At 39.2% G+C, this 18,978-nt stretch overlaps 1 protein-coding gene across 1 annotated transcript in view; it reads left to right on the forward strand.

The window, feature by feature from the left end:
* LOC102309498 (inactive phospholipase C-like protein 2) overlaps positions 1-18,978 on the forward strand; it is a gene marked incomplete at its 5' end in the record, with an annotated part of 48,902 nt that overhangs the window by 18,252 nt on the left and 11,672 nt on the right. The window contains 2 exon segments of the mRNA XM_014334019.2: positions 14,502-16,982; positions 18,266-18,469. Of these exon segments, the coding sequence (XP_014189505.1) occupies positions 14,502-16,982; positions 18,266-18,469 (2,685 nt within the window).

Here is an 18,978-nt window from a genome sequence, read left to right on the forward strand (position 1 = left end):
GAACTTTCTAAAATTCACTAAGTCAGCAGACCACATGTGGTGTTTATGTGTGCGTTCTTTGGAGTGGTTGCTGAGTCAGACAAAGTAAGGAGAGGGGGAAGGAGCAGTTTGAGATGGGATCAGAGATTATTTATTTAACAAAGTAGAATCTCAGAAAGCAATATGTTATAACCCAAGATTTTACTCCGTGAGGTCTAATGAGGTAGTCATACTTCTGCATCAAATCTACACTGTGAGTGAGCCATAACCACAAGCCCTTCTGAAAGCCCGACATCTGCAACTGCACACTACATCGATGCAACCTGCAGTGACTGTACCTTCAGGTACCTTTGTTTCCTCCTATGCATTTATGGCTACTTCTTCTTGCCACCATTTTTCATATTGACTGGAAGCAACTGAGATCTTGAAGCTTAGGTGATTGCATTGTAACAGTATCACATTTTTACATTTATAAACATTGTGAATTTGAAATGTAAATTAAAGAAATTTATGATTTTGCAATAAACAGTACAGTGTAAAGGAGTAGCAAATGGCCCAGTCTTTATATTTGCCAAATAGAGGAGATCTGAAGGAAGGGTGAAAGGTCCACTTCTATGAAGGAATGTCTCTGAGCATGTGTCACTCCCACGCTCAGTTCCAGTTTATTTTTCCATCACTGGTCCTGTTGACTGTTTTACCAGAATTATTTTAGATCCTAGATTGTCAAATATGATAAACATGAGGTGTAAAGCTCTGTATTGAGTTTCCTTTGTGGTGTAAAGGGTGTTTGGAGGTGAAATTCTTTTCAAGGCAAGAGACATAACTTCTCTGCGGAAATCTGGAGAAGCCTCAAAGATGAAACCCTGAGTCATTATTTCCTTATGAGAATTAACCCGGCCTTCTCTTCCCTCCATAGGGTACTGATTGCCCTTTTGACTGTAAGCCACTATGTTGTTAACTCTCTGAAAGGAGGTCCAAATTCTAGTGAATTCCAGTTTACCACTGTAGAAAAGAAAAGAAGCGCTGTGTTGTGGAAAGGGGGTCTTTGACCCTTTTTATTCGGAGTAGCATGAAAGGCCGCACGCAGTGTTCATGGATTAAAGAAATGTCCTACATATTGATGGAAAATATTGTGGTGACCTTGGAATGAGATCTATTACTGGTAATGAATCAAAACTCAATTATGTTTGATTGATGGCTGACATTTCTCTCAAGGTCCAATAAATTCATACCAGCTATAAAGATAACAAGAAACCAGTTGCAGAAGGTTACATGGTCATGGGTAAAGGCTTAGAAAAAGGGCATTTGATGATAAGAAGAAGAAATCTATTGCTTCTCGTTTCAAACGGCTCATATCTACAGGGCAGGTATCATTTACAGTATGATTTTCACTGGTTTAAATTCATTACTAGCTTATTGTCATCACTTTGATGAGCAATTAGGAAATTGACTAATTACTCAGTCTTGCATTTTTTTCTTCCTTATCTCATTTTGGAAAGAACCATAACAAATTAACTTTTTGTGAGGGCCTTACAGGAAATTGAACAGAAGTTACCCCTGTGTTATGTCCTAGCGCTTGTTGTGTAATTCAATTGATTGCGCAGGCTGCCCTCACAATGTCACAAAAGATTGGTCAGGGTATGAGATAAGGTGATCAGTATGTCCATTTAGGCATATTTTTTACTGTTGTTTTTAATGTTATTGCACTGCAGATAATGCTATCAACGGCTCTTTACAGTTCACACAGTTTAATAAAATGTGACAGCTTTTGTCTAAAACTTAGTAAAGAATCAACCCTGTGGAATATTAACTTTCTGTACTATTAATAAGTAAAGATTCTTATTAATATCACAGAATTAACAGATTAATTTATTGTAACTGTGACTAATGTCTCAATCTAATATTGAGAAGATGATAGGCTCGCTCTCTGCCCGGAGAGCTGATGATGTAAAGCCTGGAACAGCTCCATAGAGAACAGTTGGAAGAAAATGGTGGTAAGCAATTAACTCAGCCCACCCAAGGCAATTTTTTCCTTGTTAATTGTATCCTCTTCTTTTTCAGTGCTGAAAATGTTGCCATAAAAAGACTTAAGTGTCAAATTTGAGGAAACATTTTAACTGTGTGGATTTTGTTGCACATTTTGGTTGATTGTCAGGAGAGCAAGTCCTTTGGATTGTGGGCTGTAGAACATTACATTGTAACAAGATGAATATGCTTTTCACTTCACCTAACAGCTGTTTCTGATTGGTGTAGTTTGTGTTTGGCAGATAAGAAGGGTCTCTGCTACAATGGTGGGTGAATCTACATTATATGGGCAAAAGTGAGGCTACACCTCTTAATCACTGAATTTATATGTTTCTTTCAGTCCCATTGCCACTGGTGTATAAAATCAAACACCGCCAAGTTCCAATGAGGAATGAGGAGTTGCAGTGCTCTGCTTGCTCATTAACTGCAGAGTTTCCTAACCTCTTCTGGTATTAACATCAGCATAAAAACTGTGCACTGGGAGCTTGATGGCGATGGGTTATCATGGCCAACAGGCATTGCCAAACATTTGACAGAGTGATGTAAGTCGCGCAGCCACTAGACACTTGAAAAGTGGAAACATGTTGTGTGAATTGACAAATCATGCAGTCTGCATTTGGTGAATGTTAGAAAAACATCATCTGCCTTACTGCAGCATTCCAAGTGTAAAGCTTGGAGCAGGAGGGATAGTGGTATGAGGTTGTTTTTCTGGGTTTGTGCTGGCCCTTTTGGTTCCAGTGAAGAGAGATCTTAATGCTTCAGTTTACCAGGACATTTTTGGACAGTCCAGCATGACCCTGCATGTGTACAAAAACAAGGTTCACAAAACAATGGTTAGATGACTTTGGTATTTGGGAGAATGTGAGTAGCCCGCACAGTGCCCTGAACCCAACCCAAAATGTGATGTCATAAAAGCCTATGTATGTTTATTTTGTGCAAGTGGCTGTATGTACCAAAACAGTCCTAAACGGTATCCAAATTCACTTTTTGACTCAGCAGCCAAACAGACTAGTAGATGGAAAAAGTCCATTGGCCAAAAATATTTTTAATACTTTAAAATTATAAATTGCTTTTTGATGTTGCATATTGATTAGCCGCACTACATGTTATGACCTACACAGTATCCTGTGTTGAGATGCACCCACTGGATTGGCTGGTGACTAGAATTGGTGGGTTTTCAGCTGATTGGCCAGGACCAGCTGATGAGTATAACTGACTCTAAAGATCCACTGCCATGTGCCAATGACCCGTCCACATCGCTGTAATCGTAAAAATCCGGATGCACAGCAGCTGCTAATGTGCTAGAGCAGCATCTGTCCTTTACTTGTTTTCACAGCTCTGCCAATCCCTATATAAACTTAGTATGCTCGGAAGTCTTTTCTCTCATTGTGTGGCAGCAGTTTGGTAATGTTAATTGTTCAGCATTTATTATATCCAAGGCTGAGATGATCTACTCAGCTCACAGTAGACCTTTCATGCACTGAATCAAGAATCTTCCTTTCTACAGCAGTCACCCTCCTTTGGATGCTTTGAGCCCTGGTGTAGGGATGTGAGCTTAAACAAAATTTAAACCCATTTATAATTGCAGCATCCAACAACTATGAAGAAGAAGACAATTGAGATAAAACAATTTTCAAATTTAGTTTTTTTTGTAATCATGTGTTGTTTTGCATCTTCTTTTTATCTTTCTTTGACAGCTATGTGCCTTTGCTCTTCGTTAAACCTCAAACACATCCCCCTACAGGATGTGGCAGGTTTAGATCAGCTTTGATTACAAAGAGTAGTAAAAACCAGTTCAGCCCTTCGCACACACTTTGTTTTCGAGAAGCCCGGCAAGGACAAGCAAATAAAAAAAATGCCAGTTTTCCTTAAAAGTTCAACAAATGCACGATTGTGTCAAACACCCAGCTATGGTGTTAATTAATCTTGATCTCAGAACATGCCAAAATAATTGCAAGTAGATATTTTTTCCATAATTGATCAGCCCCATCATATTCCTTGATTTGACTGGCTAGTAATCATGTCTTGGTTGGAGAAGCCATAAAGATGGAATAAAAGATGGAAATAAAATGTGTGTCAGACTGTGACCTAAATAAGTCGAGGGCATAACCAGAGTGCCCGTTAACAGGGTAGAGATTTTTAGTATAGTTCATTATGACTGTTTTGGTTAGCTTCTCACATGGTAGGTGGTGGACACCCTGTCCTGATTTACTCACTTTGTGGGAGTTAAACATTACCCCTCTTGTATCCTAGGAAGGTCTGTTCTCTAACCCTGACCTTTTTCCTAATCATCTAACTTAAACTCTACTTAGTCTAAGAGAAGGGATGGAAATGGATATCATTTGCCAATCTACAACTGTAGCAAATTAATATGTGATAGAAAATAGGTAATTCACTATTTTGAATGAAAAGATATGCTTGGTTGGTGGATTTTAGATTTTCTTCTTCCACTAATCTCCTTGTCTGGTGAGTCAATCTTGGACAATGGCATGGATTATTATTTGCCCCTAAAAGAGTAGACAGTACAGTTATTGCAGGCTGCCATCTTTTGAGCAAACTGACAAAAAAGGCCACAGCTGATCAATCCGCTCTATGTCAGTTAGATTACACAACACAAAACCTCTTAGAGATTAAGAAATGGATGGTTGAAATACCCAACCAAAAAGTTCTTATTTTGAACCACTGCACAGAAAAACAAACAGAAGACAAACACCTGCATAAATGAAAGTTGAATCTGTTAAACTGTATGGGAAAGATACAGCAGGTTGGCCTTTTAAAATACATATTCCTTTTTTATTTCAGCATGGAAAACTCGTGTGAAAAACAAGTTTTAGTCACAAGTTTCATTTATATCCACTCAGGAAATGGCAGAGCTGTTAGATTTCTCTTGTGTTACCTCTTTCACACTTCATGTGACCAACAGACTCTTACCATATGGTACATAAAAACAGCTGGGTCTGCACCAGGTCTGAACTCCCCTGGGATTTGACAGCAGTGCAGCTGGAGAACAAAAAGTCCCTATTTGCTAATTTTAATAAAACCGAATTCTCATTACTAGAAGATTGTGGTTGTTTGTTGTTGTATAGTGTATTAGTGAGCTAATATCAGTTTAACTGCAATATAATATCTCATGTTTCTTTTTCTTAGTTAAAATAATTTTTTATGTAATAAAACCCAGTGGATTGTTTTGTTTTTGGTGTTTGTGCACTTTGATTTACGTTGCGTGCACAAGCAGGAACAAGTCTGTTCCAGTCGTCCAACAAGTTTTTAGCATTGCCCCCAGGTGGTAACAATGAGTTACATCAGGTAGTTTGTCAGGAAGCTCTGCAGCTCTTGTAGTCCCTTAGCGCTGCACAAGTCTTAGCTCAGCTAAAATATGCAAATATTTTTGTATTCAATATTTCTTTCTCTTGCTTTTACCGTTATCTGGTTATCTGGAAGCTGGCAAACAACTGAAACTGAAGAACGCATTTCGAGCTGCCAGGCACGAGAAGATTGTATAGAGGGGCGAGATTAGATGTTGCTATGCAAGCAGAGGACACATGGAAATCTGAAGACGACTACTAACAAAAATGTTAGTAGTTTTTTGGACCTCTGGACTAGACCTCATTTTATGTTTGGACAAAGTCTGCCACGTAACAAATCAGCCACAACTATTTGGGAATGCTTTGTGAAAGGAGGGCGATCTTCAAAAAACAGTTCCTCTTGAATTTATTATTTATTTATTTGCAAGAAATGGGTAATTTTTCATCATTGTTTATATTTGTTGCATATCTAACGCGATATACCCTGATATGGCCATATCTGAGCGAGGCCAATATCAGCTGTCCAGTACATCAGTTTGGCTTTGTGTAAAATAATATATATTATATATATATAGATATATATATTATATATATATATATAATATATATATATTATAGTATATATATATATATATTATATATATATATATATATATATTAAATATATATATATATATATATATAATATATATAGTGTGATGTTATTTATATTGTATATATTGTTATATATTATTACTAATATAGATAATGTGTGTGACTTTTATTAATATAATATTATATATGATATTATGGTGTATTATATTATATTTAAATAATTATAATAATGTGTGACATCTATATTATATAATAATGTTATAATGTGTGTATACACATATATATTATATGTGATATTATTGTGTGTATATATATATTAATATTGTATATGTTGTGATACTAACACACATATATATATTATTGTATATACATTACATCTGATATATAATAATATAATACATATTAATATGTATTATACTACAAATTATATTATAATATGTTTATATATCAATGCATCATATTAATATATATGTATACACACTATAATTAATATGATTATATAATATATATATAATATACAATACATACTATTTTGGAGGTTATATATAATATTAAACACACACATATATATTATAATATAATTATCTATGTGCATATTATATTATATTCAATATATATATATATATTATATATATCAATATATATCTATATATATATATCTATATATATCAATATATCTATATATCTATATATATATCTATATATCTATATATATATCTATATATATATATATATATATATATATTATATATATATATAAATATATATATATATATATATATTAATATGCACACTGATAATAAATTATATTATTATTAATATACTATCATACTAATATATATAATTATATATTAATTTAATATTTACAATACCATGGCATTAGTATATATAATATATATATGTAATTTATATGTTAGTATATTGTATTATATATGATGTATTAATTAATCATATATGATGTTGAGTTGTATAATGTATATATATTGTAGTATATACATGCATATATATATATGTTATGATATATATTATAATACCATATATTATAATTGATGTATATATATATACTACATATATATTATATGATTGATAACATATATACCACATAAATATTATTGATGTATATACATTATTAGCACACATATACTATAATATGTACACATGCTATTTATTATATATTATTGATATAGTATTAACATATTATGTTGTATATATATTATACACTAATATATTATTTGACATTATTAACAACTAATAATGTGTATTTAATAATATTATTTACTAGTGTATACACTATTAATATATATACTATATATTAGTAGAATATATATTAGATTAATGTAGTCATAATTAAGATATATGTTATTATCATACATGCATAATAATATACACATATTTGTAATATTTATGATGTTATATATTGATCATATCATAATGGTATGTATAGGTATATAGATAGTAACACTATATCAATAGGACTATAATATTATATGTATGTGTATATGTATATGTGTGTATATGTATATATGTATATGTTATATATGTGTATATATATATATGTGTAATATATATATATGTGATGTATGTGTATATATATATGATAGTATATATATATGTGTGATATATATATATAGTGTGTATATATATATATGTGTGTATATATATATATGTGTGTATATATATATATGTGTGTATATATATATATATGTGTGATATATATATATGTGTGTAATATAGGTATATATAGTGTGTATATATATATGATGTGTATATATATATGTGTGTGTATATATATATATGTGTGTATATATATATATGTGTGTGTATATATATATGTATGTGTGTGATATATATATTGTATATATATATATGTGTTATATATATATGTGATATATATATTGTGTGTATATATATGATATATGTGTATTGTATATATATATGTATTATATATATATATGTATATATATAGTATGTTATGTATATATATATATGTATATTATATATATGATATGTGTATATGTATGTATATGTTATGTATGTATATATATATATATAGTATGTATGTATATGTTGTATATGTATTATATATATAAAAAAAAACACCCAGCACGCCCCTGCGGGCGGTTTATCCTTCAAGCTCGGGTCCTCTACCAGAGGCCTGGGAGCTTGAGGGTCCTGCGCAGTATCTTAGCTGTTCCCAGGACTGCGCTCTTCTGGACAGAGATCTCCTGATGTTATTCCCGGGATCTGCTGGAGCCACTCGCCTAGCTTGGGAGTCACCGCACCTAGTGCTCCGATTACCACGGGGACCACCGTTACCTTCACCCTCCACATCCTCTCGAGCTCTTCTCTGAGCCCTTGGTATTTCTCCAGCTTCTCGTGTTCCTTCTTCCTGATATTGCTGTCATTCGGAACCGCTACATCGATCACTACGGCCGTCTTCTTCTGTTTGTCTACCACCACTATGTCCGGTTGGTTAGCCACCACCATTTTGTCCGTCTGTATCTGGAAGTCCCACAGGATCTTAGCTCGGTCATTCTCCACCACCCTTGGGGGCATCTCCCATTTTGACCTCGGGACTTCCAGGTTATACTCGGCACAGATGTTCCTGTACACTATGCCGGCCACTTGGTTATGGCGTTCCATGTATGCCTTGCCTGCTAGCATCTTGCACCCTGCTGTTATGTGCTGGATTGTCTCTGGGGCATCTTTACACAGCCTGCACCTGGGGTCTTGCCTGGTGTGATAGACCCCAGCCTCTATGGATCTTGTACTCAGAGCTTGTTCTTGTGCTGCCATGATTAGTGCCTCTGTGCTGTCTTTCAGTCCAGCTTTGTCCAGCCACTGGTAGGATTTCTGGATATCAGCCACCTCCTCTATCTGCCGGTGGTACATACCGTGCAGGGGCCTGTCCTTCCATGATGGTTCCTCGTCTCCCTCCTCTTTCTTGGGTTTCTGCTGCCTGAGGTATTCACTGAGCACTCAGGTCAGTTGGGGCCATCTTCCCAATGTATTCTTGGATGTTCCTTGTCTCATCCTGGACTGTGGTGCTGACACTCACCAGTCCCCGGCCCCCTTCCTTCCGCTTAGCGTACAGCCTCAGGGTGCTGGACTTGGGGTGAAACCCTCCATGCATGGTAAGGAGCTTTCTTGTCTTTATGTCAGTGGCTTCTATCTCCTCCTTTGGCCAGCCTATTACCCCAGCAGGGTACCTGATCACGGGCAGGGCGTACGTGTTGATGGCCCGGATCTTGTTCTTACCATTCAGCTGACTCCTCAGGACTTGCCTGACCCTCTGCAGGTACTTGGTGGTTGCAGCCTTTCTAGCGGCCTCTTCATGGTTCCCATTTGCCTGCGGGATCCCCAGGTACTTGTAACTGTCCTCTATGTCTGCAATGTTGCCTTCTGGTAGTTCAATCCCCTCAGTTCTGACTACCTTCCCTCTCTTTGTTACCATCCGGCTACACTTCTCCAGTCCGAACGACATTCCAATGTCATTGCTGTATAGCCTGGTAGTGTGGATCAGTGAATCGATGTCTCGTTCACTCTTGGCATACAGCTTGATGTCATCCATGTACAGGAGGTGGCTGACAACTGCTCCGTTCCGTAGTCGGTATCCGTAGCCAGTCTTGTTAATGATCTCACTGAGGGGGTTCAGGCCTATGCAGAACAGCAGTGGGGACAGAGCATCTCCTTGGTAGATCCCGCACTTGATGGTGACTTGTGCTATGGGCTTGGAGTTGGCCTCTAGTGTTGTACGCCACATCCCCATTGAGTTCCTGATGAAGGCTCTTAGGGTCCCATTGATCTTGTACAATTCTAGGCATTCCAGTATCCAGCTGTGGGGCATTGAGTCATAGGCCTTCTTGTAATCAATCCAGGCAGTGCACAGGTTGGTCAGTCTGGTCTTGCAGTCTCGGCTGACTGTTCTGTCTACCAGTAGCTGGTGTTTTGCGCCTCTGGTATTCTTGCCAATTCCTTTCTGTGTCCCACTCATGTATTGACCCATGTGCCTGTTCATCTTAGCCGATATGATGCCTGACAGGAGCTTCCATGTAGTACTGAGGCAGGTTATTGGTCGGTAGTTGGAGGGGACCGGTCCCTTCTTGGGGTCCTTGGGGATCAGGACCGTCCGACCTTCGGTTAGCCATTCCGGGTGTCTCTCGTTAACTAGCAGCTGGTTCATTTGTGCTGCCAGACGCTCGTGGAGTGCAGTCAGCTTCTTTAGCCAGTAGGCGTGAACCATGTCGGGCCCTGGTGCTGTCCAACTCTTCATACTGGAGACCCTTTCTTGGATATCTGCCACTGTGATGGTTACTGGACCCTGTTCAGGGAGGTCGCTGTGGTCTGCCCTCAGATCCACTAGCCACTGAGCATTGCCGTTATGGGTTGCGTCCTTCTCCCATATGCTCTTCCAGTATTGCTCCGTCTCCAGCCTTGGTGGTGCTGTTCTCTTATTGTTCCTTGCCACTGAGAGTACACCTTTGCTGGTTCTGTGGAGAACAGCTGGTTTATTCTCCTGCCTTCTATCTCTCTGGTGTACCTCCTCAAGCGGCTGGCTAAGGCTGTGAGTCTTTGCTTGGCAGTTTCCAAGGCCTCAGGTATGGACAGCTTGCTGTATTTCTTATGCACCTTCTTTGTCGCACCTTTCTGCAACTCCGTTAGTTGGCTAACCTCCCTCCGTGCTACTTTGATCTTGCCCTCTAGCCTCCTTCTCCATGGAGGGTACTGCCCCTTGTGGCTGTTCAACTTGTAGCCAAGCATCTCACTGATCACTGCTGCCGTATTGTAGATCAGCTTGTTAGTGTCGGTAATCGTGGTTGTAGGTATTGCCCGTAGTGCTGCATTAACATCATCTAGCAGACCTTCTGAGGGTACTTCACGTAATCTTGGTAACCGGCTACGGGGGATCCAGGTTTCAAGCTTGGCCATGATCCTATTTTTCAGGTCAGTTCCTCTCGCACTCAACGATCCTTCTCCTATCGCACTTGGGGCTATGTACCCAATCTCGGGTGGGGGTGATGATATCTCCCCCCTGACCTGGCGTCCTGACTCCTCCTTGCCATAGCATTTGTGTTGTACCTCGTCAATCTCTAGCTGTGAGAGCAGTCCCTTCTTTCGAATGTTGGAACACTGAGCTACTAGTTGTTTCGCCGTCATTGTGGATGTTGGGTATCGAAGAATCCATAGGTCCGTCATCCTATTCATGTAGCCCCTTCCGCCGGGGTTACTTGCGTAGTAGCATTCCAACAACGCCCTGTTTTCATCTCTTGCCCACCGATGCCTTCTTGTTCCAGTAGCCCACTTTTCGTCAGGGTGCCCTGGTTCCTCAACACCTGACGCGGACCTTGTTGATCCGGGCGACGTCCGAGCCGGCATGCCTTCATATTTATCTGTCTCGCTCATGTCTGCGGTAGGCTCGCTTAGCATAGGGGGTCTAGCCTTAGGACCCTTACTGGATACAGACGCCCCAGGCAGGAATCGAACTTGCGATCCTCTGCTCCAAAGGCGTGTAGTCTAACCACTACGCTATCCAGCTGCTATATATATATATATATATATATATATATTTATTTATTTATTTATTTATATATATATATTATATGTATGTATGTATGTATATATATATATGTATGTATGTATATATATATATGTATGTATGTATATATATATATGTATGTATATGTATATGTATATATGTATATATATAATATATTGTTTTCCTTCTAAGACCCCTAACAGTTGAGACACTGTAGGAATTCTTGTTGACGACTGTGATTTTATAAATTAGCAGTAAATAAGGGCCATGCACCATCACAAAGGGGCACATTTGTGGCTGCTTGTTACATTTGTACTCAGATGAAATTCATTTCATTCACTTAATTTTTGTTACTGTATATTTAAGCCTGTCCTGGCACCGAGCTAAAAGGTGATTTATGCTGCAGTGAGACTGAGGTGATGGTTAGTCTGTGGAGGATCTTAGGCTAGAAAGTAAACAGTAATGGGGTACCATGTGATGTCTTCAGTTGCACTATGACAGTTCATTAAACTGCCTCAACTTTGGCGAGCCAGCAACAAAAATGCAGTCTTTTTCCGTCCGTTAGTGGAATTCTAGACTCCTAGTGGGGGATCTTTAGTAGCAGTTGGCCATCACCTGCCAGAAGTCTTACTTGGTCTGCTTCATCCCCCCCCACTATGGCTTTTGTGTTCTTTGACACCACACCTACAACACACACACACACACACAACACACACAACACACACACACACAGTACACAACAGAGACAACTGATTCAAACATACCTGGAAACCATCATACAGGCTTAGAATTAACTTCTCTTTTTAGGGTGTCCCAGGGTATTATCTTAGCATTGTGAAGCACAAACAAAACATTTAATATCTCATTTACGTTCTACTGTCGTGCCCTAACAATGCAGCACGGGTTTCCTTCTCTCAACAAAATGAATAAAGTAATAAAAGTAAAAAAACGAAACCATCTGTAATAAACATAATGAAATGAGGATCAATGCAGAATATTTCTCAAAACCGGAACCTCCATTGTCCTGCTGTGTATTGTTCTGTTGCAGAGGATTCAAAGAAGGGATGACTAATAGCGTGGCACGGTCATGTATTTTGGATGCTTACCCAAGAAAATAATGTTTCTGTGTTTGCTTACAGTCCTTGTTACCACACAGTGATGTTAAACAGACTGAGCGGGGGTTAGATAAGGTTGATAAGTACTGAATACAGCTTGTACTTACTGGTGCTATAATGTCTTGCTCATGATATATATTTACACCCATACTTTTCTAACATATGGTCCTGTGGAACTTTTCTACTCTAATGAAGTTACAGCCCTTAATTTTTGACCACGGATCCCAAATAAAGGTCCTTTAAATCTGACTAAAAGCCAGCAGGGAAAGAAAGATCACCATCTTTCTTGTAACTGCTAACATTACGGGGAAATTGTAGCTTGCTTGATCTGGTGCTGTGCTTTGACTTGGCAAAGAAACAGATGAACAGAGATAAGTGATGGAGATTAATATGTACCCTATAAAACAAATAAATGTAGCTATAAATAGCCCATCTGATCATGATCATGTTGTCTTTTGAACACCATGTAAGGCTAAATGAAGCTGCACTTGCAGCTTGCAGTATTGTGGATCACCTGACTGAAAAAAAGACTGTTGCATAACAGTTTTTTTTTTCTAAGGAAACATTAAATGGTAAGACAAGGGTGCTTTGGCAATCTATAGCTATTGTAGTGCACTACAATAGGTACACACTGGGTGTGTGCAGTATTTTTATCTCCTTATACTGACTGTATTATGGTTACTGCCTACTGATGACTATCCTAAAATCCACCTTTTTGTCCAGATCAGAAGGATTAAGTAAGGAATTCCCATTTTAGGTTAGGGCAAGAACTGACCTTAAGCAACAGACTGCAAAATAAGGTCCATCCATGATCATTACAGGGGCACAAGATAAGAGTCAGTGTCTGTTTTTTTTATACTCCAACACACAGATGCTGATGAATCAATTTGGAAAAAAAATTACATTATATAATTGTTTCAGTCTGTGTTTCATCTCAGAAGCGCCTACTGACAGATTTGCTTGATCATTTCTGTTATGTAAGATGTTTGTTACTACGCTTGGTTGTATAGATGGTTTTTATGTTAGAGAAGATTTTGTTTCAGCCTTCCATCCTCATCATTCCAGCTACTTAGACATCTTAATTGTACAAACTAATAAACAATCTCACTGAGAGTGGGCTGTCGGCAGCAGGGAGAACTATCAGGAGTGTCCATTGCTTTTGCTGCATCTTGACCTCTATATACATGATGTAATAATGAGTAGCCAATCCCTTTGTGCCTCTAAAAACAATAGCATTTCACTCATTCAGTCGTTAGATTAAAAGAAAATAAAGGTTGATGTTTCTACTGGAATGTATTGCAACGTAGTCTAGTTACATCATATAGCTGAACAATGCTGCCACAGGATGATTAATAAGGGTGTGGGGTTTTCTAAAATTGTGAAATGACTTCAATAATGTCAAGTGTAAAATGCTGTTGTACTGAAGGAAACTGCTGCGATGGAAAGAGCAGGGTTCATTGAAAATGTCAGACGTGTGACTGCTGTAGATGACTGGATTTGTGTGGGTGATGCTCTCCTAAGGGAGATTCCTTGTTGTATCTGTATAATACACAGCGACAGGTGCCTTAAGTCAACCAACAAGGTTGCTGCTATTGGACCAAGAAGGAGGACTATCTGGGCAAACAGTATGTCAGAGTGGGCAGCATGCTGGGTGCTGTATTTAGATTTTTCTTGAGTTGGAAAGAAATACAAAATGTGGAGATTGTGCTACAGGTCAACTAGAGGGATTGATGACTCTAAAATTAACCTGGGGGAAAAAACAAAATAGTGATCCACACGGAACAGTACTTTTTTAGTATGTGATTTAAGTAAGCCTAGACTGGCTTACCCCTTTAAAGTTAAACCTTGATTATAACTGCATACTGTCATATTTTCATTGTTGTTGTTTCCTGTACTTTAAATGAAAAGATTTCTATTGATACACAGTGTTTTTCTTTTTCTCTGCAGGATGGAAAACAGCGGAAGGAAAGAAAGAAGACTGTCTCATTCAGCAGCATGCCCACTGAGAAGAAGATTAGTAGCGCAAGTGATTGCATCAGTGCCATGGTTGATGGGTCTGAGCTCAAAAAAGTGCGATCCAATTCGCGCATTTACCATCGCTACTTTCTCCTTGACGCCGACATGCAGTCTTTGAGATGGGAACCTTCAAAGAAGGAAGTAGACAAGGCTAAAATCGATGTAAAATCTATCAAAGAGGTTCGGACAGGCAAAAACACAGATACTTTTAGAACTAATGGAACCTATGATCAGATTTCGGAGGACTGTGCTTTCTCTGTCATTTTTGGGGAGAACTATGAGTCCCTAGACTTGGTGGCGAACACTGCAGATGTAGCCAACACGTGGGTCACAGGGCTGAGGTACCTGATATCCTATGGGAAACATACCTTAAATATGATTGAGAGCAGTCAGAACAACATGCGCTCATCGTGGTTAGGTGAGCTTTTTGATGAGGAGGATACTACAAACAGCAAGCAACTTTCTATATGCACTGCTGTACAGTTAGTCAAAAAGTTGAATCCCGGGCTCAAAAATGTGAAAATAGAACTGAAATTCAAGGAGCTGCATAAAGTTAAGGACAAATCAGGTTCGGATGTGGCAAAAGAGGAGTTCATTGAAGTCTTTCACGATCTTTGTACCAGACCAGAAATATATTTTCTCTTTGTTCAGTTTTCCAGTAATAAAGAATTTCTTGATACCAAGGACTTAATGATATTTCTGGAGGCAGAACAGGGAATGGCACAAGTCAGCGAAGAGACCAGCTTTGACGTAATTCAGAAATATGAGCCATCGAAAGAGGGCCAGCTCAAAGGTTGGCTGTCTTTGGATGGGTTCTCCAACTATCTTATGTCCTCAGAGTGCCATATATTTGACCCTGAACATAAATCAGTCTGCCAAGACATGAACCAACCCTTGTCCCACTACTACATCAATGGATCACACAACACCTACCTGATAGAAGATCAGTTCAGAGGCCCCTCTGATGTGACAGGCTATATCCGTGCTCTCAAGATGGGCTGCCGCAGTGTAGAGCTGGATGTGTGGGACGGACCTGATAATGAACCTGTAATTTACACTGGTCACACAATGACCTCACAGATAGTTTTTCGCAGTGTCATTGACGTCATTAACAAATATGCCTTTGTTGCCTCTGAGTTTCCATTGATACTGTGCTTAGAAAACCACTGTTCCTTGAAGCAACAGAGAGTCATGTTCCAGCACCTAAAGAAAATCCTTGGAGACAAGCTGCACCTAGATCCTCCGAAACCTGAGGACTGTTACCTTCCATCTCCTAATGAACTGAAGGGGAAGATCCTACTGAAGGGTAAGAAGTTGGGCACAAATTGCACTGCTTCAGAAGGTGAGGTGACAGATGAGGATGAAGGGGCAGAGATGTCTCAAAGGATGAGCATTGAGACTGCTGAACAACAGACAGTTGCACTCAAGAAATTTCAGCTGTCCAAGGAGCTCTCTGATCTGGTGACTTTGTGCAAGTCTGTGGAGTTCAAAGACTTTCCAACATCTTTCCAAAAACAGAAGCATTGGGAGCTGTGCTCTTTCAATGAAGTCTTTGCCAGTCGCTGTGCCAGTGAATTCCCAGGTGACTTTGTTAACTATAACAAGAAGTTCCTAGCACGGGTTTACCCTAGTCCCATGCGGATTGACTCCAGCAACATGAATCCACAAGATTTCTGGAAGTGTGGCTGTCAGATTGTAGCAATGAACTACCAGACTCCTGGCCTGATGATGGATTTAAACATTGGCTGGTTCCGTCAGAATGGGAACTGTGGTTATGTGCTGCGTCCAGCGATCATGAGGGAGCAGGTTTCATATTTCAGCGCCAACACTAAAGATTCAGTGCCTGGTGTTTCTCCACAGCTCTTGCACATCAAGATTATCAGTGGACAAAACTTTCCAAAGCCCAAAGGCTCAGGTGCCAAAGGAGACGTAGTAGATCCCTACGTGTATGTCGAAATACACGGCATTCCCGCCGACTGTGCTGAGCAAAGGACTAAAACGGTCAACCAAAACGGGGACAACCCTCTGTTTGACGAGAGCTTCGAGTTTCAGATAAACCTCCCCGAACTTGCAATGGTGCGCTTTGTGGTGCTGGATGACGACTATATTGGCGACGAGTTTATCGGTCAATACACAATCCCGTTTGAGTGTCTGCAGCCAGGTTTCCGCCATGTTCCGCTGCAGTCTCTGACAGGGGAAGTGCTGCCACATACCTTATTGTTTGTTCATGTGGCAATAACCAATCGAAGAGGAGGCGGCAAACCTCACAAAAGGGGGCTGTCTGTACGAAAAGGCAAGAGGAGTAGAGAGTATGCAAGCATGAGGGTGCTATTGATCAAAGCTCTGGATGATGTCTTCAAAACAGCCATTCAGCCACTGAGAGAGGCAACAGACCTCAGAGAAAACATGCAGGTAAAGCATGAAGTATTGATTTTTTTTTTTTCCCCACCCTTTTTTTGTGTGATTAACTAGAGTGGGTCTGAATTAACAGTGTCATCCAAGATATATTTTGTACTGCATGGATATGCATGGAAAGTTATGTCTGAACACGTCTGAACAGTAGACTGAACACAATCTATTAATTATAACTAGATTTAATACAAGACATCTAAAGTAACTTAAAACAGCGGTCCCCAACCTTTTTTGCACCACGGACCGGTTTATGCCCGACAATATTTTCACGGACCGGCCTTTAAGGTGTCACGGATAAATACAACCAAATAAAACTAGTACCGGTACCGAAAAAAAGAAGATTGGGGGTTGGGGACCGCTGATTTAAAATATTTCATCTTTGGAAAGGAAACACAAAAACCACCACCCTGGACTGAATTAGATTTGACCAAGTCCTTATGTGTGTCAAAGAATGGAGAGAAACGAGCAAACAAAATGGTGAGATCTATGTTTTAACGATCCATGTTATAGAAGTTATTCATAACTTCTATTGTGTAAACTGGACCACATTTTTTAATGGTACCAGTGATGGAAAAACAATATAAAGCTGTTTGTTTTAACTGCTTAGCTTTAACCCACAGTATTTAATGGACTCCAGTCCAGACATACTTACTGTGATCCCTCTTTTCAGAAAAAGAGGCATTTATGTCATTGTTCAAGCTTTCAAAGAAATGCAAAGGGCTGCATAGGAAATACACTGCTCGAGTGTCTCTGCACTGTGGATGGTCTCAGGTTGTGTTTCTTCAGGCGTTGTATTAGGTTTTATTTTGGTAGCGTTGTTTATATTGCGGTCGTTGTGTGATAACAAGCCACTGGCCTTGTGATTATAACACATCTTGGCCCTCCTGCCAGTTTTTCCCTCTGCTTGTTTATGTAGGATTTAAATTTGGCCTTTCACAGAAAGGTTAGGGTGTTTGTGTCTCTGTGTGTGTCCGTGTGTCTTTGTGAACCTGGTGTCAGTCCAAAAGGATTGAGTGTTTATGAGTGGCTTATAAGAGCCAAAATGAAAGTTCCCACAGGTAATGAATGAGCTTCCAGGCGTTTCCTTTGAGAAAGTGCTGTTCTGTGCGGTTGTGGGGCAGATGAAGGGCATATTTTCGAAAGCTGGAATATTAGGTTCCTTTCCTTTTAGACTTTTTGTAATGCTTATGCCATTTGATGCATGTTTTGCTTGGCATGCCAGTGTAAACCAGCATAAGTTCATGCAAGCCAGACTGTAATTACGCTTTCTCCATTCTCTGCAGAATGCCATAGCGTCCTTTAAAGAGCTGTGCGGCCTTTCAGCGGTGGCTAACCTGAAGCAGTGCATCTTGGCCCTTTCCCCTCGACTGACTGGGCCTGACAATAACCCCCTTCTGGTGTTCAACCTCAATGAGCAGTACCCCAACTTAGAGCCTCAAGGCCTGCTACCAGAGGTCCTAAAGAAAGTCGTTACCACATATGACATGGTGAGCAGTTTTTTGCATGATTCATTTACTTTATTTACACAGTAGTAACTCTAGTGAATATCAAAAATGACAGTAAATAAAAAGAGGAGAGAGGCATTCAATTCCATGACCTGAAATAATGTCTAGAAACAAAGTAGCAGATATAATTTAATCTCTTGTCGTCTGGATCTAAGTGTGCTCTGTCTTTGTTGTCCAAACTCGTGGTTCTTTTGCAGTGCATAGAAAAGAAAACTTAATTTGTATTTGGCAGCAACCCATTCCACTCATGCATGATTTTGCCATCAACAGGAAGGGATGATCTAACAAGGCAAACCAACGCCAATCAGATCAATACCTGGGCTTACTGACCTAATGGGGACACACAGAGATGGTTAGGTAACAGGGCTGAAGTTCTGTTAAGTAATAAAATCAATGTTTACAAGTTATGCAACATGCCATTGAGGCTATTCCCAGCTACACCATTAACCTTAAAACACAATGTTCTCTGACACTGATTCTTGGCACAACAT

This window comes from Haplochromis burtoni, unplaced genomic scaffold (genome assembly GCF_018398535.1).
Source record: "Haplochromis burtoni strain Fernald_Lab_line unplaced genomic scaffold, NCSU_Asbu1 Contig_64, whole genome shotgun sequence".
In the NCBI taxonomy this organism is placed as follows: Eukaryota; Metazoa; Chordata; class Actinopteri; order Cichliformes; family Cichlidae; genus Haplochromis; species Haplochromis burtoni.